General features: G+C 42.2%; 1 protein-coding gene across 1 annotated transcript in view; it reads right to left on the bottom strand.

Moving 5' to 3' along the window:
* The window catches only part of LOC124804990, a 358,660-nt gene that overhangs the window by 3,925 nt on the left and 328,967 nt on the right, over positions 1-25,768 (bottom strand). The window contains exons 8-10 of the mRNA XM_047265383.1: positions 21,118-21,424; positions 15,838-15,963; positions 846-938 (exon numbers count right to left, since the gene is read on the bottom strand). Of these exons, the coding sequence (XP_047121339.1) occupies positions 846-938; positions 15,838-15,963; positions 21,118-21,424 (526 nt within the window). The remainder of the gene's footprint in view (positions 1-845; positions 939-15,837; positions 15,964-21,117; positions 21,425-25,768) is intronic.

Here is a 25,768-nt window from a genome sequence, read left to right as displayed (position 1 = left end):
TCTTTAAACACCTGCTCCAATTCAGTTATTAATTTCTGCAAATGCTCTGCAGCTGCGGTGACTACTTGAATTTCAAAATTATCTGATTAGGCTATGGAAGTTGCCCATATTAGGTAACAACATTTTTCTAATTAATAACAAATTAATGTTATGACAATGTTAACTTGCCCATTGCCATTGCAGATATAGTAATTCAAGACTTATATGCTGCAGATGGCCTGCCTGTTCACTGCAACTGGAATGACTGAATTTTACCATTAAAGCACAGTAAATTTTGTAGTCCAGCTGTTTTGACTTAACTGTTAATTCTGTTTGAAACTTATACCAGTTTTTATAGATAAATAATAATTACTCAAATCATATCTGAGGAACACATTTTCAGATATGCTTAGTGAACCTTTATTTTAGGTTTATGGATTTTTTTCTTATATGGTTTCCTGTTGTTTAGACATTTTCTCTGTAAACAATCTATTTGTATTACAGGCATAATGAATTATTGAAACCTCACAGTTTTGTAGACTGCATCCAAACTACAGATTATGGTTAAATTACAGCTTTTGTCTGTAATAATTTGGTAGTTAGCTTTCCTTTACACTTCCAATATCAAGTATCTCATCAATACTCAGCTGTAGATATGCAGTCAGCTCATTAGTAAGCAGCCAGAAGACCATCGACCATTGCTACGGTGACTGTGTGTCTCTGTGACCAGTCTCACGTGGCACGCTGGGATCGCTGGTGTGCACAAGCTGTGTACGTGAATGACCGAGTGTCTGTTAGCGAGATGCGTGGCTGTTGCTCCGGTATTTGGCTGTGATGTGCAGGTAAGGAGAGTCACGGCTGACTACCTTCACCTGGCAGGGGTCGTGGCGCAGTAGAAAGTGGTCCAACGTGTCCCAGCCTCCTCCCACACGCACCATCATATGCCGGCCTTTCAGCAGCTGTAAAAATAAGCCCACCATTATCAGTAGATTATATGCTGTACAAATCCTTCGCACAACTTATAATGATGTTGAGCAGGTATTTAAAAGCTATTTAATTTAATTCATTTTTATTCTTGGGTATGTACTACCATTTCATACAAGACTGTTTCAGAATGTAATAACAAATTTGCAGTATTGCTCTAAGTGAAGAGCCAAAGCCTTGCATGCTTGTGAAGGAAGGATATGACCTTTAGGAAGGCATCAACATCAGCCAACAGATGACTTTGAGTGCACAATAAGTCAGTCAAAACAGAGTCAGCTAACATAAATATGAGGGTGTATGAAAAGTAGTACTCTGAATAACTGCTAATTAAATAAAACTTTATTAACATTCTACATCTTTGTTACATCTACATGTTTATCTCTTAACATAGTCACCTTTGCGACAAACACATTTCTCTCAATGAGAGACTAGTTTGTTGATACCAGCACTGTAGAATATTCGACTTTGTTGACAGAGCCACATCACCCCTGCATGCTTCATCCTATCGAAGTAAAGTTCTTGAACACATTTTTTTAAGTTCTCAAAAAAAAAAAAAAAAAAAAAAAAAAAAAATGGAAAACAGGACTTTATGGAGTGTGATTGATGACAGTGAACAAAAGGTGACGGATTGCTGCAGAGGTCACAGTTTTCGTGTGTGGTCTGGCATTGTTATATTGTGTAGTGAATTTTAATATGAGAAGAGTTATTGTTACTCATCAGTTAATCATCTGCTTACACAGTAACAGTTCGTCAGGGAATTACGTTATCACAATTTTGGAGTTGCTGAGGATTGCAGCAATCCGAAACAGAGAGCAGTCCACAAGAACGGTTCAGCATGATGCTCACTTAATGATCAGTACTTATGTTCTGGCAGCCAACTTACTGTGCCCTCAGTACACCCAGTCAGTGGGGACTCGTAATGTACTAATATGTGTAGATTACCAATTAATACAAGAAGTACATATGTGGCCTGAGATGTCACACTACCTTGTCAGTACTGGCTCATGAACAAATAACTTCAGTGATCATTGCTCTAGCAACAGAGGGTTGCAACTTGCATTAGCGAAGCAGAAAAGTTGAATGAGTAATATGCATGTCATGTAATACTTCAACTAGTATTGAGATCAGAATAAAACAGTTTAAGGCATTACTTTTCAGCAAGCCCTCACATTTTTCTGGGTATGATGCCTTGTCATATTGTAAAATAACTGACACTGCATAAAACAGACATTTCGGCCACAGTTTGTGTCCTTGCTCTGGACCTACAGTGTACAGTGTTGTCCAGGCTCCATTGTATTTCATCACAGCTCCTCTGCAGAACATGACATTTAGTCACAATTTTGAAACCACTGATATTATTGGTCTCCTTTGCTTGATGGACTGGGAAACTTCATTAGATTGGCTTCCTGTGCTGCAAGATGTGGCAGAAATTGTTACAAGTGGACGCATCTGTTTAAAAAGCAAAGTACAGCAATCACTGGCTAATTGCTCTATTAGCATCTGTGCACTCTGTTTCTGATTAAATCTAGGATCATGCTCTATGAGAATTAGTTTATTTCCTTAGTTTTGCCTTTTGACAGGGAACTGAACATGAGCACTGAATTCACCTACGTAATTGTTAAGGTTTTCAGATACCACAGTTGGTGTGCCAATTGGTTCCTTAGCGTGCCCTGTGATTATCACAAGATGATGTATGTGCAGATGTCCACATCTATTTTGGCACAGTATAATGCTTAAAGATAGAACTACCTGGCGCATCTTACCACAAGTAGTAAAATTTGGGTGAATCATCATGGGAAAGCATAAGGCAGAATGGAGGCGTCAGTTGTATTAGGCCAAGAAGTAGTATCACCTTTACATAGAGGAAGTCGTTTTCACACAGCACAAAAGGCATCCTACACCTTCACAACAACTGTTTGCTGTGTGCACAGTATCTACAACTGTTAACATAAGCCACAAACAGAAATTTCAGAATGTGCAGTATCCCACATATAGCCATGAACTTACCGTATGACAAAGCTGGTGGAGCTTCACATCTGGTATGGTTTTCTACTCCCAAAAATAACTCATTTCCAGTATTATTTGTCTGTTCACACATAGTACTTACCTAAAAAAGGTCTCAAAATCCTATTTAGTCTTAATGTCACTTAAATTTATTATTCAGTTTATTTTTTCAAGTGTTCTTATTACATTTGTGTAATCAGTTTTCATTAGGGCGCTGTTAATTGGAAGCTAAAGTAAACTGAAGTTAGCATTGCAGTTTGAGATTTATAAACTTTGTGGGCCAATAAGTAAAATCAAAAGTTAAGCATTCCAACCCTCCTGTAACATATTTTAAAATACTTAAAAATTATCTTCTGCAATAATTAAACCTGAAGTTCTGGACAAGTACCATTTGACTTCAGTTACATACTTTTGTTATCTTAATTTTTCTGTACAGTATGTCACACAGCATTAAGTAATTAACTCACTGATTAATAATTTCATATAATTTACCAGGATTAACAATACAGTGTCTATTCATGTAAATGAGGGGCATCACAGTGCAGAAGAAAAGTAATGTCTCTGTATTTTTCAAAGTTTCTGCCCAGCAACTGTTGTGACAGTGCCACCACGACAGTACGCGCAAACGGTGATAGAGGCGCTCCGCAACTCGGCTGAGCGCGGGAGCGCCACCTAGCTACGAACGGCGCCGGCCGCATGTCACGGCACGGGAGTCGCAGAAGAGATACTGAGTTGTTATCATGTAACGAGCTATTGTTTCTAAGTGAGCGTGTTTGAATATTCACGCAATTATTGGTAATTAAAGGTTATAACACTTTTTGGCGACGAGGTTGGATATTTTCACTGCGTTGTGGATTTGTGTGTTCGTGACGGGGCAGTCATGGAACAGCTTATGCAAGCGTTCATTGAACAACAAACACAGCTGACGGCTGCTATTCAGGCATTGTCGACGTCGCTTACTCATCGTCTGTCTTCCTCTTCTCCACCTCCATTCCCTCCTTACGATGAGGCTGCTGAAGATTGGGAGGATTATGAGAAGCGTTTGCGGCAACACTTCTTGGCTTTCAGCATTGTCGATGCTCCTATGTGTAAGTCGTTATTTCTATCTTGGATTTCCCCACGGATCTATCAGCTGCTATCTCAGTTAGCCCCTCTGAGGGAACCTGCCTCTCTGTCCTTCCAAGAAATGTGTGACTTATTGTCTAACTATTACCGAAAAAACACCCACGTCGTTGCCGCCCGCGTGGCGTTCTACCGGTGTCGTAAACAGCCCCATCAATCTTACCGGGCTTGGGCGGCGGAACTACACAGTCTGAGCAGGAAATGTCAGTTTGTCATGGACACTCATCATGAGTCTTATGCTGATTCAATGGTTAGGGATGCTATTCTACGGCTTGCTCCTAATAAAGAAGTTCGGCATGTGCCCTACAACTGCCAAACCCATCGTTGTCGGAAGTTCTAAGCATCGCTCAATCTTTTGAAGTGTCTCATGCTGCTGGCACGCAAATAGACGCATGGTGTGATGTAGGCGCTGTACAGCCAACTTTTGACACGGACAATTTGCCTGTTTCACAGGAGAACGAAGATGTGGCAGCGGTTCACTCGCGTAAACGACGTCGCGTTGGGCCGCAACGCTTGCAGCGAAAACAACAACCACAGAAGCAGGTTCGTTCCGCACTACCTTCTTGTCCACGTTGTTTCATACAGCATGACAGGGCCGCGAGTCCAAAACATTGGGCCACATGTAATTCATGTAGGAAAAAAGGCCACATTGCTTCTGTGTGTCAGTCCCCTAAAGTTCCTGTCGACGAGGACGAGGCATCGGACATGGATGTTAACTGTGTGCTTTCTCAAACAAATAAGTTGTTTGTTACTGTTCGTGTTCTGGATAAAGACATCTGCATGCAAGTGGACACTGGCTATGCAGTAACTCTCATTAATTCTCGCACGTATTTGGAGTTGGGCTCCCCTCCCGTTACGCGAAATCTGAGAAACAGAAAATTCCTATCATTGGCCAGTTTGATGCTTCCACTGCCTACAAGTCTGTTGTTAGGCCCCTCACGTTTTATGTGGTGGATCATGCGGGCACTGAAAACCTGTTCGGTTATGATGCTTTCCAGTTGTTCGGGTTCTCCATTGATGATGATGTGCACCTCATATCTGAGGATATTCCGAATCAACAGCTGGATGGATTGTGTTCTGAATTTTCGTCCGTGTTCTCTGCTGGTCTGGGTCGTGCCAAGGATTTTGAAGCCCACATTACTCTTAAACCTACAGCTCGCCCAAAGTTTTTCCGGGCACGCCCTATTCCGGCGGCGTTGCGTGCACCTGTCAAGGCTGAGATAGACAGGTTAACAGCTTCAGGGATTCTCCTTCCTGTTACCTCCAGCGAATGGGCATCGCCAATCGTGGTGGTTTCTAAACCAAACGGGAGTCTGCGATTGTGTGGTGATTTTAAAGCCACTGTCAACGCTCAGAGCCTCATTGACACTTATCCTCTTCCCCGTCCTGAGGAGTTATTTACCAAGCTCGCTGGGGGCCAGTTCTTTTCCAAACTTGACTTATCGGAGGCTTACCATCAGTTGCCGTTGTATGCTTCTTCCAAGGAATTTCTTGTCATCAACACTCCTTGTGGGTTGTATCAGTACCAGCAGTTACCATTTGGCGTCGCTAGCACGCCGGCCATTTTTCAGCGGTTTTTGGAACAGCTCCCAGCTTCCGTTCCCGGCTGCATAAACTATCTGGATGACATTGTTGTCACGGGGGCCTCCACTGAGGAGCACCTTCGCAATTTGCGTTCACTGTTTCGGGTTTTGCATTCGGCTGGGTGAAGTGCAATCTGGACAAGTCACAGTTCTTCCAACCCTCCATTGTGTATCTTGGTTTCCACTTGTCCCGTGAGGGTATACGTCCTCTACATCAGCACGTTGCGGCCATTAACGCTCTACCCCGGCCGTCTACGGTCAAAGAACTTCAGGCGTTTCTAGGCAAGATTGCTTATTATCACAAATTCATTCCAGCCGCGGCGGCGGTAGCTCATCCTCTGTTGGTCCAATGAGTGTGAGCAGGATTTTGTCCGCCTGAAGGCTCATTTGCAGTCGGCGCCTTGTCTTGCCACATTCCGTCCGGGTCAGCACTTGGTTCTGGCGACTGACGCGTCACAGTATGGCCTAGGGGCTGTTCTCGCCCATCGGTATGAGGATGGGTCGGAGCGACCCATCGCCTATGCTTCCAAGACCCTCAATGATGCGCAACAGCGTTACTCTCAAATCGAAAAGGAGGCACTCGCTATCATTTATGCTCTAAAAAAGTTCAGCGTTTTTTTGTATGGTTCTAAGTTTCACCTCATCACCGACCACAAGCTGCTGGTCTCTCTGTTCAGCCCATCGGTGTCGCTTCCGGATAAGGTAGCTCACCGCCTGCAACGTTGGGCCTTATACTTGTCTTGTTTTCACTATGAGATTCACTATCGCCCCACGGCCCAGCACGCCAACGCTGACGCATTGTCGCGATTGCCAATGGGCCCCGACCCGGTTTTCTATCGTGATGGGCTACTCTGTTTCCACATTGATGAGGAAGAACATCGTGCGGTCGAGGGTTTTCCACTTACAGGTTCGCAGGTCCCGTCGGCTACTGCGCAGGACCCGATCCTGCGTCAGGTGATCGGTTTTGTTCAACGGGGTTGGCCGGACAGGACCAAGGGCCGGGCATCGGATCCCCTTCGCAACTACCATGCCTTGCGCCTTCGTCTGTCTGTTCGTGATGGTGTTGTTCTTCTGGCCACGGATGGCGCATCTCCATGGGTCGTGGTGCCAGCCTCTCTTCGCAAAGATGTTCTCAAACTGTTGCATGAAGGCCATTGGGGTATTTCTCGGACAAAGTCCCTGGCCCGCAGACACGTTTATTGGCCCGGTATTGATTCGGACATCGCCCACATGGTTGCTACGTGTGGTCAGTGTGCTCAACAACTGGCTGCACCTCGTACAATGCCCTCTCCGTGGCCTGATCCGGCACAGCCATGGGAACGGGTGCACGCTGACTTTGCCGGCCCCTTCCTCGGTACTTATTGGCTACTGTTGATTGATGCCTTCTCGAAGTGTCCGTTTGTTGTTCGATGTCCGTCGCCCACCACTGCGGCAACGACTCTGGCTTTGTCCAAAATCTTTGCGCTAGGTGGTCTTCCATCCACAATCGTCACGGGCAATGGCCCTCAGTTCTCTTCGCAGGCCATCCGTGATTTTTGTACTGGACAAGGGATTCATCATGTTACAGCACCGCCCTTCCATCCGCAATCGAATGGGGAGGTCGAGCGCCTTGTCCGCACTTTCAAAAGCCAGATGAAAAAATTCCTTAGTGATTTTTCCACAGATGATGCTCTGCTGCAATTTCTGAGTTCTTATCACTTCACGCCTCTGGGTGATCGCAGCCCTGCTGAACTCTTGCATGGCCGCCAACCGCGCACTCTACTGCACCTGCTTCACCCTGTCGGGCCTTGTGCTGTGTCCCCTCATGCGGGAAAATACTCGGTGGGCATCAACGTGTGGGCACGAGGATATGGATCTCCCCCTAAATGGATTCCAGGGGTGATTAAGGCTCTTCGCGGCCGCTGGCTTTGTGAAATACGTACGGACGACGGCATGGTTGTTCGCCATTGCGACCAGATGCCGCCCACGAGTGGTGGCCACGCCGGTGCCACAGCCCCTTCCTTCGCCTCCAGCAGCCCGAGAAGCCAGTCCTGTCGCTGCTGCCGATCTCCCGTGCGTGTTGCTGCAGCCGACGTCGCTACCGCTTCCAAGTACACCGGAACTGGCCCCAGTCGCGATGCCGCCTTCTCCGGGACCCATCTCGCTGGAGCACACCCCCAGGTACACGACACCTATGGATGCTGCTCTGGAGTTTTCACCCATCATCTCATCCAGGAGGCACGTTCCACACACGAGCTTCCGTCCTGGACATTTTCGACCGTACTCTCGTGGCTCTCCGCGGGATCTTCTCGGGGCCGCACAAGAGGCCATGGATGTCTCCGCACTGTCCATGTCTCCAAGGAAGTGAGTGGTTTTTTTTTTTTTTTTTTTTTTTTTTTTTTTTTTTTTTTTTTTTTTTCCTTCAAGTGGGGAAAAGTGTTGTGACAGTGCCACGACATTTAACAGTGCTGCCACGACAGTACGCGCAAACAGTGATAGAGGCGCTCCGCAACTCGGCTGAGTGCGGGAGCACCACCTAGCTACGAACTGCGCCGGCCACATGTCACGGCACGGGAGTCGCAGAAGAGATACTGAGTTATCATGTAACGAGCTATTGTTTCTAAGTGAGCGTGTTTGAATATCCACGCAATTATTGGTGATTAAAGGTTATAACAGCAACATTTTCTGTATTCCAGAATTCTATTGATTCTAGTAGTTCATAAAAAAAGTAAAGTTAGATGTCACCAATATTATTATTTCTTTCCTTTCTCAGACATTATGTCTGGTTAAAAATGGAAAGTGACGCGGATCTTGATCAAGCGTGACTTCGTTTTAACTGTACGGTATATGTTACATTGCATTTAGGAACTTTCGGGTAATTGAACATGTATCAATAATTACAGATTTCTGGAGTTGTATATATACATTTGGATGTAGCTGTATTGCGTTGATGTACTGGTGGATATTGTGTGGTATGTAGTATATAACATCTTGTGCCAGAAGGAGAATAATTTACCTTCAATCTAATTTATTCACTCACTGGAAAAGTGATGGTTGTAGTTTTTTCGGGTTATGAAGGCACACTGCTTTCCAGCTTCAGGAACAAATTATAAATGCATAATTGTCCTCTACAATCTTCATGAATATTTAGTACTAACCCATGAAAGACCTCGTCAACAAAAATGAAATACCAGCAACAACAGAGAGGTGATGAAAATACTTATCACATTAAAGATAAGGATGGATAGACAGGCACAAGACAGAAGTAAAGCTGAGACAAAATGGAGGGGGGAGGAGATGGGGGAAACATAATCTGCAAAATGTACAAGAGATAAAAAAAATAAATGGAAAATGATTGCCTTCTCAGTGGTGGGAGAATGGATGGAAAAACCAAAACGAGAAAAACTATCATAGAAGCAACTAAATTATGTTCAAGCAGCTGTGTTGCACAGCGTGTACTCATATATAATATCCTGCATTGCAGAAAACACTCTGCCATGGCGATCTTGAACAATATGAACTGAATATTTCCATTCATCTGCATTGGAAGATTAGCTATCTTGTCACCTCAAGGATGGCTTCATCTCTTATGCAGTAGAAATCGCAAGATGATATTTAAGTTAGTCATTTTACTGACAGGAAATGTCAAAAGAAATAAAATAGAACAGACATACAAAATAGGCCCACTTCGCCAAATATTAGGCACCCTTCCTTAAGAGTGTACCCTGGTCAACATGGAGCACTGTAGGTGGTGCAGAACAGGCACCAGGTTGTCAAATGACACTCCACCACAGATGTATATCACAATAGTGAAGCAGTGTGTATGCACCAGTCAGTTGTAGGGAATCACCAGAATAGCACAGATTGACATGGAGAGGCTTCGTCCCCGCCGCAGCCGCAGTGGTCCACAACCCCACGATGACTGCTACAGTCCACTTCACCCCTCTGCCGCCCCACACCGAAACAAGGGTTATTGTGCGGTTTGCCCCCCCCCCCCCCCTCCCTCCCAGTGGACCCCCCAGGGAACGTCTTGCACCAGACAAATGTAACCCCTTTGCTTGCGTTGTAGGGTAATGGTGGTGTACGCATACATGGAGAACTTGTTTGCGCAGCAATCGCCGAAAGAGTGTAACTGAGGCGGAATAAGGGGAACCGCCTAAAAACTATCCACAGACTGGCCTGCTCACCGGACCTTGACACAGTTCCGCTGGGCGGGTTCGTGCCGGAGACCAGTCACTTCCTGCTCCGGATGCTTATTCATTAACCTTCTCCCACACAACCTCAGATTATACTGTGTGAACAATTCTTTGCCAAGGACCTTCATCATCTCTCTAATTTGTTGTAAATTCTACTCGTGATTATAAATGTCTTCTAGTAGTTAGACTTTTCCTCAATCTTTAGCTTTCATGATAGTGCAGCCTGTGACATACATTAAATGCAATTTGCTCCTTCTTTAACAACCAGTCATGAACTGGAAAAAGTGTTTTACTACACAATCAATAAACACAAAAGACTGTGTATTGTTTTCAAAGGTGGTTTCACCACTGTTGATGTGGCAGGCAATTATTTGCTATAAACAACCAGTTTAATGTTGGCACATATCTAAATGAGCTAATCAGCCACCTAGAATTGCTAAGAGGTAAAGTGACTTAGATGCACAGCTGAATGCTAGTGGGCTCGGGAAGAGCCGTAGCCAGCTCAGGTTGTTGAGTGTTTCTGCCCAGTGATGTGCAGAGACAATGAGTTTGTTGCTGGAAATGGGTAAATCCCAGAGCGGGGAATTTGGACGTATGATGCTCGCATTGCCTTTGTGCAGAATATGCTCCAGAAAATGGTGGAGTGTCAGATAATCTTAAAGATGGCCAAGCTACAGCTCTTCGAGATTCGGCAATCAAATATTAATGGAAATCTGAATACATTTGTGGTCTCAGAAAAATGAAGTGCATCCAGTGACACATAATATGTCAATATCTTTAAAACTACAGAAGGTAATATCTGACAGCGAATTAACATTTTCGCAATGAGCCTCTGAATTAACAACTTTTAATCACTTCATGCAACTACAACAGATGTTATGTCAGATGATGGCATTGCACTGTAGCTATCACCCCTAAAAGCTACATATCTGTATCTATTTTATTTGTTGATTTATGATGTCTTTTACATCTTTTTCAGCATGCAAATGTTTGTCAGGAAATTGTATTCTCCACATTTACTCAGCAAATAAAAGCAGCATGAATACCTCATCCTTTGTTATACTAGTGTTTTTATTTAATGAATAGTTAACTACTGTGCTAGTAACTTTATTTAAATGTTGGTTGCAAGTGCTATTAAAAAACTGTGCTAATTTAAGAAAGGCCAGTCACGTGTGTTAGCAGACACCACAGTTGAAAAGAGAACCAAAAGATGCCTCTGTCAAGAAGGCATAAATAATGGTTTACATAATATTTAGCAATAATCTGTAGTCATTTAACACGAGTGGACTTGCGCAAGAATACTAGTTTGTTTGTTTATAAACCAACTATTACCTATATTCATAAATGATCTGAAAGTAAACAAATGTTTATAATGTTTCTTTTATTTGAATATTGTAACATTTTAGTTTACTGTGGGAAAGTGGTCAAGATGAGTAAAATCATGTATGTAGAACATGAGGATGATGTATTCTTGGTGGGACAGCCTTCAGCCAATGAGAGTTGGATAGTGGCGGAACACTGCTGGACTGAAGAAAGGATTGGGACTTTCTGAGTGAAGTGCTCAAGGGCATGATTCTGGACTCTTTTACACGAGTTTTGGCAGGAGGCAGACGTGCCTATGGTAACCAGTCATATTCAACTCTGAAGGTGATCGATTCTGGGAAGTGAGTGGCCACAACCATATTTAAAACTTCTGAAGGGTCATATATTTCGAAAGGCTCGAATATGCTCCAGAGTAGGACTCTTTAACTATTTTGCTTGATTTACAGAACTGAGGATAGGCTGACTATGAGTTACTATGCTTTTTGTTGCATGTAGTAGTTTGTTAATCGTCATGTTGAACTCCAAACTGTTTTGAGCTGGTGAATCTTTAGTGTATTGTGATTACAAAATGGACATAGTTTTCGTGTATCATCAATGACTGTTTAGTCTGGGGAATTTGCTACCATGCTCGTAATGCTCTCAATGTAACTTTATTGCATTTGGTGAGAAAATTTTCTGTATGTGTTTTAGCTGAATATCATTGGACCATTTTCCGTTTATTTGAGATGTCCTTTCTTGAATAAATATTATTCAACATAATTCTCTGTCAATTACAGATGTTAGAATAGAGTCTTTATTATTAAATTATTCATTTATCATGTAGTTTGTATTTGCGTGTATTTCATTAGTTTGCAATTCTAGCTAGTGCGTAGACTATCTGACTGCTGGATCACAGCTACAGGTTGTTATATGCACCGAATTAGCTGTGGGGAATGAAAGCAGACGTGCACAGCTTGACCCTATAACAACATCAAACTACTATTCTTTTTAAACAGAGCCGTGCATAGCCCAAGTACTTAAAGTACGAGTAGCTGTAGGTACAGACGCAACTGGTTTGCTTGTATGGGATGTTGTTTGGGGAGAGCAACTACGCAGCAGAAACTCTTAGGTGCCGTTGCATTACAAACATGTGTCTAACACACATTGCTCATTCGAGACCTCATATTGCCTGAGATATTCATTTCTGACTACTGGTTCATGATCTCAATACTCACTCTAAGATCCTCTACCATATGTACATGTATGACCAGGTTGGTAGACTTATTCAAAAGCACAGCCAGCTTTTAAGTATTGTATTATCTTCACAGACATTGGGTGTCACATGATGAATGTCATGATCATCAGACTAATGCTGCCACTTAAGACGTTATAGCCTCAAACATGTATCTGCATGCATCAGTTTGTAACTATTGTCCTACTTATATTCATCACTTCAGCAGATACGAATTTACCTAGCTAAAACCCACTCCCACATCATGTTCTTTAAGTGCTGCCTAAGCAGTCAAACTCCCACCCACCCCCAATGGCCTAACTGAAAAAAAAATTGCCTTTCTCTGGATCAAACCCCTCCTGTCACAAAAACCTTCACCTTTTCAGATTCGACCAGTCCCTATCCCTCACAAACCTGGTCTGTAGAAATACATTGCTATGCCATAGGCATCCCAGCACCACCTCTGCTCCCTCTGCAAGATACTGTTATTGTGCAGCCCTAACTTCGTAGATCAAATCTCTAACACCTGGAAGAGCATTCTAGACACAACCTCCATAAATCGTCCACTCCCGCCTTGGAGCATCACTACTCCTCAACACCTATCCTACGTACAGTAAACCCCCCATCTACCCCTCACAGCACCCAGGCCCTGCCAAGTTTACCTTTTAAACTTGCCACATCCCCCAAAACTCTCTCCCAGCATTCCACAGAATCCAGAACCTGAACAAACACAAAACACAGTTAGTAACCTTTTTGACAAAAACCTCAATCCCACAACGTTTCAGTCCTATACAGAGCCCTCGCATTCAGCCCCACTCCCATGTTTAACCATACTGGACTTGTCAAAGACCTACTCTCCTTCTTCTGAGTCACAAAGTGGAAAAACTTCTTGGCTACCAATCACTTCAACTAAAGCCAACCTAATCCTAACATTAAAGCTTGTATCTTCCAGTTCACACCACCATCTGTCTGTGCCCTTTCCCACTTAACCATTCCCGATTAGCATCTAGGAATTCCCTAACTCCAACTTGGCCTCACTATCCTTCTCCAGATCCCTTCCTAAGAACACTATGCACTCAACAGAGGAAAGGACAACATTCACAACCTCAAAACCGATCTTTAGCTAACGATCCTCCGTGCATAGTGGCATGATGATTCATAGTGACTACCTGACAGAGGACTTTCGCCAACTGTCTAACTCCTCCATCTAGAAGCTCTGCCGTAGTGATCTCACCACAGAAGTCCACCATAACCTCCAATTCATACTGAAATCCTTAGACCCATCCCAGAACCTTTACCCTGAGTCCATCTCCCTCCTCAACCCAATGACACCCCATATACCAACCTTCTATATGCCCCCGATAATCCACAGACCCAGCAATCCTTGACATTCCATGCTCGGTGCTTATTGTGTTCCTATTGAAAGAATCTCTGCTCTTCTTGATCAACACCTCCAGTCAATTGACCATAACCTAGTATCGCACGTCAAAGGTACTAACCACTTCTCCATCACCAACTCTCCTCTATCCCCACCCCTTTACTTTTTGGATCCATACTCGCTATAAACTAACATCCCTAATGCCCAAAGCCTTGCCACTATAAATACTATCTTTCACAATGTCCTCACTTCTCATACACCTTACCAACTATATCCTGACAAAGTACTACTTCCCCTTTGAGGGGAAGGTACTCAAACAAATCTGAGGCACAGCCACGGGCACTGGCACAGAAGCCTCCTACGCCAACCTTTTTATGGGCCATCCATACGATACCCTCTTAGCCTCCCAAAACCCCAAACCTGGTGTCTGGTTCATATTTATTGATGATATCTTCATGACCTGGACGTAGGGCCAAGATACCTCCACAGCCTCAACATCTTCTCTTCCATCCCCTTTACGTGACTCAATGTACCACCTTCCTGGACGTTGGCGTCCACTTCTCTGATGGCTCTATCCATGTGTGTGTCTGCATTAAAACCACTAATCCCAAAGCACCCACATTTCAACAGCTGTCAATGCTTTCACACCACAGAATCTCTCCCACAGAGCCTGGCCACATATGGATGTGAATGCAGTGATGAGAACTTCCTTGCCCAACGTTCTGAAGGTCTCACAAGTCTTCAGAGAGAGACTTCCCCTCCCCCCTCCTCCTCCCGCCCCCCTCCACAAACCTAGTCTGCGAACAGATTTCCCATGCCATATCCTCATGCATCACTATTCCTTCCACCACACCCAAAAATAGCTACAAAGGAGCACCCTGCTCAATATGTAATATCAGCCTGGACTGGAACAATTGAACCATGTCTTTGCCACCACTTTTATTATAATGCCCACCCAAGCTACAAGTCATCATGGTCCACTTCTATGCCACTCCCACTCCCAGCCCCATGCCACAGGGATCATATCCCTTTGGAAGACTTAGATGCAAGACCTGTCCAATCCACCCATCCAGCACTTCCTACTTCAGTCCTGGCACAGGCTTATTGTACCCAATTACAGGCAGGGCCACCTGTGAAAGCAAGAATGAATGGTCACAGCCAATGGCTGCTTCACAACCTGGACCATCTCGATCCCTCTCACCCCTTCCTCTGTCCTTTCACCCCCTCTCAATCCACAGCTTCACATCATCTTCACATTGCACCACACTCCACAGATTCTCGTTCCTTTGCATCACAAACCCAACCAGTGTGGCTGCCACCCCTTCCTCCCACATTCCTAGCCAGCAGACATACTGCCTCCCTCCAAGTCAGTAGCTACACACCTCAGCCCCTTCTTTTTGCCTCTGCCCCTTCTTACTTTCCCTCTGCCCACCACCCCACCTGACATAAACCCCACCCACCCCACCCCAACTGCCGAAAATCTAATGCCAGAATTGTTTGACCAGCACACTGTAGGGGTGTGTGTGTGTGTGTGTGTGTGTGTGTGTGTGTGTGTGTGTGTGGGTGTGTGTGTGTGTGTGTGTGTGTCCGTGCCTGTCAATGACTCAACCCTTCTGCTATTCAGTGTGTGGTCTCCTTTATGCCTAAATTATTTACATTCTATGGAGACTTTCTTACTAGTGTAGATACAACTTTTTATGCCTTGCTGCAGTAGAATGAAAATTATACAGAGGAACAAAATACTATCAAAAGAAAGTACAGAGTACTGCAGGAAAACAGAAATATGTGGCAAGCACAGAGAAGCCAGTGAGAAGGAACAGAAGACAGAATCCAAGGTTTATCTGTACTTCACAGTGTTAGTAGCTGACAATTACTCAAAGCACTGAAACAAGCTCATATTATTCCCCTTGCCTTATTATTTTTTGCAAAGCACTATTAATGGACATTATAGGTCATCCCACTTCTGTAAAACTTGTAGAAGAATGCATAGTATTATTGAATAGATATGGCAATGGTGTAGATAATATTCTGCTTTTTGTGAAACACATAGAAAGACAAAGACGAAAAATTCTTGCTCACCCGCACAAAGACATTCCTGCCAGCAATATTGTATTTTCCCTCCCCGACCTTTCTGACCTTGAGCTTAGGGCACCTGCCAGATGGACAGTGACACTGACGTTGTGCTAGGCGTGTTGCTTGCTGTACCTGAAACACAAAGACATGTTGTGCCGTTTAGCAACAAATTATTTCAATGGTATGGAAAAAAGTTGAAGTAAAGAGCTAATGAAATTAGTCACTGTAATCATCATCTTTGTTTAAATTTTTGATTTTGTAGCCTTTTAGGCATCTAACTTTTGTAGAGAGCAAAAGTTCCTACCATATAATTTTAACAATGTAGGAAAGCACAGATTGCTACTTACCGTAAAGAAATTTTGCTACTTGCCGTAAAGAAAACGTGTCAAGTTGCAGACAGGCACAACTTCTAAGACACTTTCAATGTGCCTTTCTGCAACTTGACACGTCTTCTTTACGGTAAGTAGCAATTCATCTTTTCCTACATTGTTGATATTCCTATCTGGAGTTTCCACTGTTTGATACTATATAATTTTAATACGTCAAGAAAGAATTGCTGGCCAATGTTTAAATTCAGCAGGCAAAATGTATAGTACTGCTGGCAAACACATATAAAAGTGACAACACTATCCTCACTTTCAGAACTACTAGGGAGGGACAGGTTTGGACACAGCAGGTCACCCAAACTCCTCGATGAGAGGTTCCACCTGTAATGTGTAAGAGGGCAGATATTTCTCCTCTGAGATCAGAGTGACCTGCAGTGCATAATGAATGGAATATGAAAGGAGACACATCACACTGGCATCCATCAGGGATCAACTATAGGGCTGTTGTCATTTTCCATATATATTAACAACATATTTTTCATACTTTTGCACTGCACCTATCCATTGCATGCAGAAAATTTTCAATTATTGTTTCTGAACTTCAGAGCATAAAATTTAATGGAAACTATTTCATCCATTAAATTTTCCGAGCTATTTACAACAGGGTGAATAAAATACAACTATAGCTGAACATTACTAAATTTTGAGGATTTATCACAGTGTGTCAATAACTCATTAATTTGCATCTGCACGAATCCCTTTCACATGTTGTTCTAAACAATATAGAAATTCCTTTCAGTTAGTCAGCAATGTAAAGAAAAGATGGATTGCTACTCATAGTAAAGATGAAACATGGAGTTGCAAATAGGCACAACGAAAAGACACTTGCACATTAATTTTGGCCATGCGGACCAGAAAGGGCATTCCAGTCCAAGCTGCCGGAAATGGCGGTCATGTTTGCATGAAGTGTGGTTGCTTGTGTGAAGGATGTGTGTGTGCATTTCCTTTTCCAAAGAAGGCTGTGGCCAAAAGCTAATTTGTGTGTTTTCATTGTGCCTGCTGACATTCCAATCTTTCAGTCTACAATTAAAGAACTTGATGGAATGCTGGACAAGCACTTAATGGAATGGGAATACTTCTTTGATCCGGAAACTATATGGATCACTTCACTTTTACAAATTCACTGGAAACTTTCCCTGGTGCATAAAAATGGCTCAGGGGCAAGACTTTTCCATCTTTGATTACTTTGATCTCCTCAGCGCCTTGACTTCTTTCTAAATTCCTTTGCAAGATGCTCTACTGTATGATCACATTGTCCCTTCTTCTGGAGAATAGGTCTGGTTAGATCTAATCTAATGGTGTAGATATTGCATGCTTTGTTTGCTTTAACAACTATTTTGCCATCAAAACACCAAATACTTATTCTGAGGTATGACAAAATTTATAAGATGCTAAATTACTGCCAGTGCCTCTGCAGTCCACAAGTGTTTGTGCCCTCTGCGCATCTAATGTGGCTTGCCCCATAAAAAGAGAGAAATTATAAATTTTCGTACTAAAATCAATTTACAAAAGCTAATGGATTACCTCTAAAAATAATGGCAGCTCTTTTTCCAGCTGTGTCCATAGAAAAAGAAGGCAACTGATAAGGAAACAGACTATAGTAAAATTCACTACTGAAGGGTCAATGACCTACTCTCAAATCATTGAAAAACATTGGAAAATTCAGCAGTGTGTGTCAATCAATCAGAAGAATCAAATTCAATTAAAAATACAATTCTGGAAGTTTTAGAAGAATCGTTGGAGCAGTAAAGAAAGAAAAGATTGGACTACCTCAATACAAATATAGTAAGAAAAGTTCTGACAGAATGTAAATAATCTTAGGAGTAAAGACCACTCACCGAATAACAGAAGCACTAAGTCATCAATAGTTACACACAATATATTGGATAAAATGAGTGCTCAAAAGAAATGATAATTCTGTTAGAATAACAATATAGAAAGCTACATGATTAATTAAAAAGATTAACTAGAGAGGAGTGGGTGAAAAGTCAGTGAGAGAAGAGAAAACTAAAGAAATTTTAGAAGAAATATATAGAACAGCAATGCAACTAACAAATAAAAATTCAAGAAACTTCAGCAAAGACCACAGAGTCAATAAAAACGAAATGGCATGAAGATTGATTGGAATAACTTTAGGAATTGACAAAGAATATGTAAGGCAAATTTTGCATAACCAATTTAACATGAGAAAAAGAGTGTGTGAATTTGGTGCTGAAAATCATCATGACTGAACAAAAATAAGCTCATGAAAGTGTGTGAAAGTGTTTTTATTCACACTTTGAATGCCACTGAAAATGATCCTAATTTCTGGGGAATCTTGGTTTTCACAGTACAGCATCCCAGTGTTAGACCACCCACTTTATTCACCTGACCTAGCACCATGTAACTTTTATTTATTCCCCAAGGTCAAATCTATGTTAAAAGGAACAAGATTTCACTCCACTGAAGCAGTGAAAGGAAAAGTGGCATGTGCCATCAGGGAGCTCACAGACAAAGACTTGCAGCACCGTTTCCATAAGCAGAAAATTTGCATGGAGTGTTGTAGGGATAGAGGAGGGGAGCACATTGGCGGTGACAATAACTAAATATGCATGGTTTTGAAATAAAATTTTTTGTAACAATAGTCCTGTTATTTTATAGCCACACCTCATATACACTCACAGTTGTGGCACCTCCAAGTCTTAAAATTTTCACTAAAAGGCCCAACCAACATGGGTCACTGGCATTCCATTAAATTTCAAGAGATTGCACTAAATTTTGTGTTTACATTCATAGGGCAAAGTAAAACAAATGTGATGTTTTGAAAAAAGGTCAAGATTTTCAAACCACTTCTGTATAATTTACACAAAAATATGTGAGGACATGCTATTGTACTTTTAAGTGTGTCTGACTCATCATCATCATCATCATTTAAGACTGATTATGCCTTTCAGCGTTCAGTCTGGAGCATAGCCCCCCTTATAAAATTCCTCCATGATCCCCTATTCAGTGCTAACATTGGTGCCTCTTCTGATGTTAAACCTATTACTTCAAAATCATTCTTAACCGAATCCAGGTACCTTCTCCTTGGTCTGCCCCGACTCCTCCTACCCTCTACTGCTGAACGAGTCTCTTGGGTAACCTTGCTTCTCCCATGCGTGTAACATGACCCCACCATCTAAGCCTGTTCGCCCTGACTGCTACATCTATAGAGTTCATTCCCAGTTTTTCTTTGATTTCCTCATTGTGGACACCCTCCTGCCATTGTTCCCATCTACTAGTACCTGCAATCATCCTAGCTACTTTCATATCCGTAACCTCAACCTTATTGATAAGGTAACCTGAATCCACCCAGCTTTCGCTCCCATACAACAAAGTTGGTCGAAAGATTGAACGGTGCACAGATAACTTAGTCTTGGTACTGACTTCCTTCTTGCAGAAGAGAGTAGATCGTAGCTGAGTGCTCACTGCATTAGCCTTGCTACACCTCGCTTCCAGTTCTTTCACTATGTTGCCATCCTGTGAGAATATGCATCCTAAGTACTTGAAACCGTCCACCTGTTCTAACTTTGTTCCTCCTATTTGGCACTCAATCCATTTATATTTCTTTCCCACTGGCATTACTTTCGTTTTGGAGATGCTAATCTTCATACCATAGTCCTTACATTTCTGATCTAGCTCTGAAATATTACTCTGCAAACTTTCAATCGAATCTGCCATCACAACTAAGTCATCCGCATATGCAAAACTGCTTATTTTGTGTTCACATATCTTAATCTCACCCAGCCAGTCTATTGTTTTCAACATATGATCCATAAATAATATGAACAACAGTGGAGACAGGTTGCAGCCTTGTCTTACGCCTGAAACTACTCTGAACCATGAACTCAATTTACCGTCAACTCTAACTGCTGCCTGACTATCCATGTAAAGACCTTTAATTGCTTGCAAAAGTTTGCCTCCTATTCCATAATCTCGTAGAACAGACAATAACTTCCTCCTAGGAACCCGGTCATATGCCTTTTCTAGATCTATAAAGCATAGATACAATTCCCTGTTCCACTCATAACACTTCTCCATTATTTGTCGTAAGCTAAAGATCTGGTCCTGACAACCTCTAAGAGGCCTAAACCCACACTGATTTTCATCCAATTGCTCCTCAACTAATACTCGCACTTTCCTTTCAACAATACCTGAGAAGATTTTACCCACAACGCTGATTAAAGAGATACCTCTGTAGTTGTTACAATCTTTTCTGTTTCCATGTTTAAAGATTGGTGTGATTACTGCTTTTGTCCAGTCTGATGGAACCTGTCCCGACTCCCAGGCCATTTCAATTATCCTGTGTAGCCATTTAAGACCTGACATTCCACTGTACTTGATGAGTTCCGGCTTGATTTCATCCACCCCAGCTGCTTTATTGCACTGCAATCTATTGACCATTTTCTCCACTTCCTCAAACGTGATCCTATTTCCATCATCATTCCTGTCCCATTCTACCTGACTATAAAAGATAAATAACAGAACTTGGAGACATAGAGGCTGCAAGGGTAACTACTAATATGGTGATTAAATGAAAAAGTGGTTGTCCAGCGTGGACAACGTTTTGCAAATCTGGCACTAGTAAGCACTCTCTTGCCCTCATTGACATGTGGAATTTACCATATGTGTAGAGGTTTCTAATACAAGTTCTCTTTTGGGTTTGCAAAAATCAAGAATAGCTCACATTATACTGGATGGACATAAGTCAAACTACAGCCTCTTAACAATTGAATTGCAGTAAGAATTTAAATTCACTGTTGACGTCATCTCACATGGCTGTCCAGTTCCGCACATTTAAAATGAAAAACTGCTGTTCAGTTTGTGAAGGTCATAGTTAGAAAGCTGCTAGGGACTTCACGACTATCAATGTCACACAAACCTTGCGGTCAAGCTCTGTAACATCCTCTGCACGGCTGCCATCACCATCTAACTCCAACTCGCCATCAGCATCATCGTGGTCAGCATCACCATCTGCATCAGCACTGCCACGTGACCAGTCATCATCAACTTCAGTGGCATCACTCGGTACTCCGTCGCTCGCTGCATGACCCTCACTAACGGTGCGCCGCGCATCGTGTGGTGGTGATGCCGATGAATCCAGCATGAGGCTTCGCCTGTCACCACTACGCGGCCGCCCCTTCCCCCATCGATTGCCACTCGCTGACATCGAGATGGCTGATGATGAGCTGCAGGCAGGATAGTAATTAACATCGTCACCTATTGTCATCCCTAGATACTTCTGCAGTTTTGTAATGAACTTGGAAATTATCACATTTATCTTAGTGAAGAACATGATCCACCAAGTCTGATTTTTGTGACATGTTCCTAACAAGTCATCTGTATTAAAACTACATGAGTACAGCTACTTGATGCTTTTAAAACATGAAAATTTGAATAATTCGTTGAATCACTTTTTTTGAGAATACGAGTCTTGGAGATTTAATTAAGAAAAGACTAGCATTTCTGCCATATTTTCTTTATAATTAAAATTTTTGGTAATTACGTTTAATTAGCTTGCTGTGTTTAAAATTATGTTTTGTAATTTGTTATGCAGAATACTTTCTTACAAATGGGAGTATATTGGTAATGGTATTGATATCACCAGAGTCATAATGATAGTGTGTTTGTTGTCAGTTTTATTAAAATTTTCTCCTTAAAGTAATAAAAGTGATAAATTATGCCTACAAAAGTAATGTGACATTTATGAAATGCATTTTACATTGGAAAATAATTGTAATAGGAAATATTTAGTGACTCATGAATGTAACATCTGTGTACTGGGTATTTGGTATTCCAGTTTTGGTCACTGTCTGCAGCATAGTGTTTTACGTATTAATGAAAGTGGAAACAACAATAAATATTCACAAAAGTCGTGAACTATGCTGAATGAGACTATCCATTTAATGGTACACATAAAATCAAATGCAACATTTTAGAACAAATTGGGGACAGAAATTTTGTGACGAAAAAGAAAATTACAAGGAATAACAACTTATCATAATGAATAGAAAATCCTCTTTTTTGTGATGATGTAGATATGACATTTGCTAAATAATTTATTAATTGTTGGTTTGTGTGTTGCAGTTTAGAGATGGCTAGTTGGAGGGGAATTCAATAAGTAATGCAACACTTTTTTTCTGAAAGCAGGTTGGTTTTATTCTCCAATACACCATATTATCCCCCACTCTTTTAGCTGCAAAACCCTATTTTTTAACATACCTTCCTTTCAAGGCAATAGCTTTATGATACATTACTGGGAGGGCCTGCATCGCCACATGGTATCACTCTGCTGGTCGACATCAGAGCCAACATCACCCTGCACCAGTAAGCTCCCCATCACCTATGTACTGCTTCTGGAGCGCATCCTTTGTTGGGCCAAACAGATAGAAGTCAGAAGGCTTAAGATCCTAGCTGTAACACGGATGAGGAAGAACAGTCTATTGACATTTTGTGAGCTCCTCTCACGTGTGCAGACTTACGTGAACTCTTGCATTGTCACGGAGAATGAGAAGTTCATTTGCATTTTTGTGGTGACAAACTTGCTGAAGTCCTACACTTCAGAGTTGACTGTTACACCAGGAGGGAGAACACAAAACAGAATAACACCTTCAGAGTCCCGGAAGACTGTCTTCGGTGCGGGTCTGAACTTTTTCTTCGGAATAGAGGTGGTGTGGCACCAGTTCATGGATTACCATTTTGTTTCTGGTTCAAAGTGATGAACCTCTTGTTTCATTGCCTGTGGTGATGATCAAGAAAAAAATTTTATGATCAACCTCATAACATTGAGGCAATTCCACACAGATGGTTCTTCATTGCTTTTTATGATCTTCTATTAGGCCTGGCAGGCAGACACACCTTTGTATACCCCTAAAGGTGGACAAGTGTGTCAGCACTACCAACAGAGACATCCAATTGAGCAGCAAGATGTTCATCTATCACCTCAAATGAGAGTGTCTGCAAGTTCCAGCACTGCAGGAGTCACAGCTGTGTGTGACTGGCCAGCACACGAGGGCTCATACAGGTTCACCTGACCTTGTTGCAATGATGACAGACACCTCGCCCACCGTCTCACTGTATTTTTGTTCAGTGTAAGGTCTCTGTAGACCAGGGCTTCCCAACGAGTGGTCCGCAGACCACTTAAGGGTCCGTCGGCTCTTTCTAGGGGGTCCGCGGCCACCTTTCACCAAATTGTGTAAAATAATGAGTAAAATTATTGAATAAAAATGTGAAAATCAAATTAATCACTATTTTTTTCGTGTGAAAAATGTGTACTTTTACTTCAGGTCATATTCCCCAGCAGCCTTTGCGGTTCCTAAGTGAGAACGCATACACAGTTTAGTGCCAGAGAATGCGGCTTCTCGGATCGACTGTTTCGCAACAACATGGGGGTCGTTTGTGCGCCGGTGCCGGCTCACAGCGCCAGGTGCACTGAAACCTTTTACGCACGTGCAGAGCAAGCTCTGTCAACCAATCACAGCACTCGCTGGCACGTATGGGGCCCCAGGCATCATTAAATGTTAAACTTGCTTTGTCAGTGCACTACCTATTTCGTAAGTCGATTTTTGACCAGTTTATTACTTCTAACATGGATCGGTGGCTGAAGTCAGAATCATTGAAGAAGGGTTTAGTTTCTCCATTGCCTTCACAACAAAGGAAGTTTCCAGTTCAAATGAATGAGGAGGGAGGACGGCCAAAAGAAGAACAATCACAAGAAGCTTCACAGCCGGATTTATTATGTGAAAACGCTGCAAGTACTCCATTGGTTGCGATATCCTGTGGGAGTGGAATAACCGAGAAGCATAAGTACAACGAAAGCTATTTAGAAATGGGCTTTATGGAGACAAAGCAGGGTAAAGCTCAATGTGTAATTTGTGCGAGAGTTCTTCCGGACAGTTCAATGGTTCCAGTTAAATTGCGCCACCATTTTGAAGGTACTCACCCAGATTTCCAGGCTAAAGACATCGAATTTTTCAAAAGGAAGAGTGCTGAATGAGCTGCTTCTCAGCATTGCATGAAAACTCATGCAAAAACAATTAATGAAAAATCGTTAAAAGTTTCTTTCTTGGTTAGTTATCGAGTGGCAAAAACAGGCAAAGCTCATACCATTGCAGAAAATCTCATAAAAAAGTGTGTTAATGATATTGTTTCTTGCATGCTAGACGAAAAGGCAGTAAAGCTTGTATTTTCGGTGCCATTATCAAACAATACTGTCAAGAGACGCTTTGTTGACATGTCAAATGATGTGAAAGACACTCTTGTTTCTTGCATCCAACACAATTCATTTTCTCTGCAGATGGCTGAATCCACTGATGTTGCAGGATTAGTGATTTTATTGGCTTTTGTCTGTTATGAATATTTTGGATGTTTTGAGGAGGACCTCTTATTGCGCAGACCACTACTGCTGAAATAGTTCGTCTATTGGCTGACTTTTTTAAGGACTAACGAAGTTTTATGGTCTAATTGCATAGATGTGTGCACAGATGGTGCAATAGCTATGGCGGGTTCTACAGTCGAAGCAATAACGAAACTAAAAGAAAACGCCAAGAATTGCAGCAGTAGTCATTGTGCTCTCCACAGATTCACTTTAGCTCCGAAACAAATGCCTGTTTCATTCAAGAAAGTTTTAGACGAATCCATTCAAATCATTAACTACATACAATCAAGGCTGTTGAAGTCAATACTTTTCACAATACTGTGTGAAGATATGGGAAGCCTTCATCGTTCCCTGCTTCTTCACACAGAAGTGAGGTGGCTCTCACGTGAGAATTCACTGTCTCGGTTGTACGAAGTCTTAGCTTTCCTTTTGGAGCACAACACCAAATTAGCAGATCTTATTAATGACGAAAATTGGCAGTATATACCTTCCTATTTGTCAGATATTTTCTCTAAAATGAATGAAATGAATATTTCACTCCAAGGGCAAAGTGAAACAAAGGTCACTGCTATCGACATAGTTCGAGCATTCAAGAGGAAAATCAATTTTTGGGCAGAGAGTGTCAAGGAGGGGGCGGTTGAGTGTTTTCCTCTCCTCAAGGAGTTTTTGAAAAACAAAACATTGGCACTTGGGAAGAATTTGTTTCATCAAATCCTGGAACATCTCCGAAGCTTGACGTCATTGTTGGAGCATTATTTCCCATCAGCTGAAGATGAGAAGCTGCAGAAATACCAATGGGTGGTTAACCCATTCACTGTATCCAAAAAGCCGAACATTCTATCATCAAATGATTATGAGTTGTTTATGGAATTCTCGATCTATGCTGCCCAAAAAAATAAGTACCGAAGCTGTCTAGACGCAGAACCAGACATCCGTCTCCAGTTGTCAAGAACTGCAGCCAACTTTTCAAAATTGTGTCAGCAGAAGCACCCTCAACCATCACATTAGGATTCCATTATTATTCCTACAGCTTCATCTATAGTAAAGAAGAAAGCATTTTTCTTCATAGATGCTCAGTGAGCTTACCTGAACTATAACTCTGTAGGAATTTTGTTTTTGTCTTCTATCATTTACAAAATAATTATTAATTGAATTC

This window comes from Schistocerca piceifrons, chromosome 7, assembly GCF_021461385.2.
Source record: "Schistocerca piceifrons isolate TAMUIC-IGC-003096 chromosome 7, iqSchPice1.1, whole genome shotgun sequence".
NCBI lineage: Eukaryota > Metazoa > Arthropoda > Insecta > Orthoptera > Acrididae > Schistocerca > Schistocerca piceifrons.
Note: the sequence above shows the minus strand (reverse complement) of the source record. Positions and strands in the feature narration are given on the sequence as shown.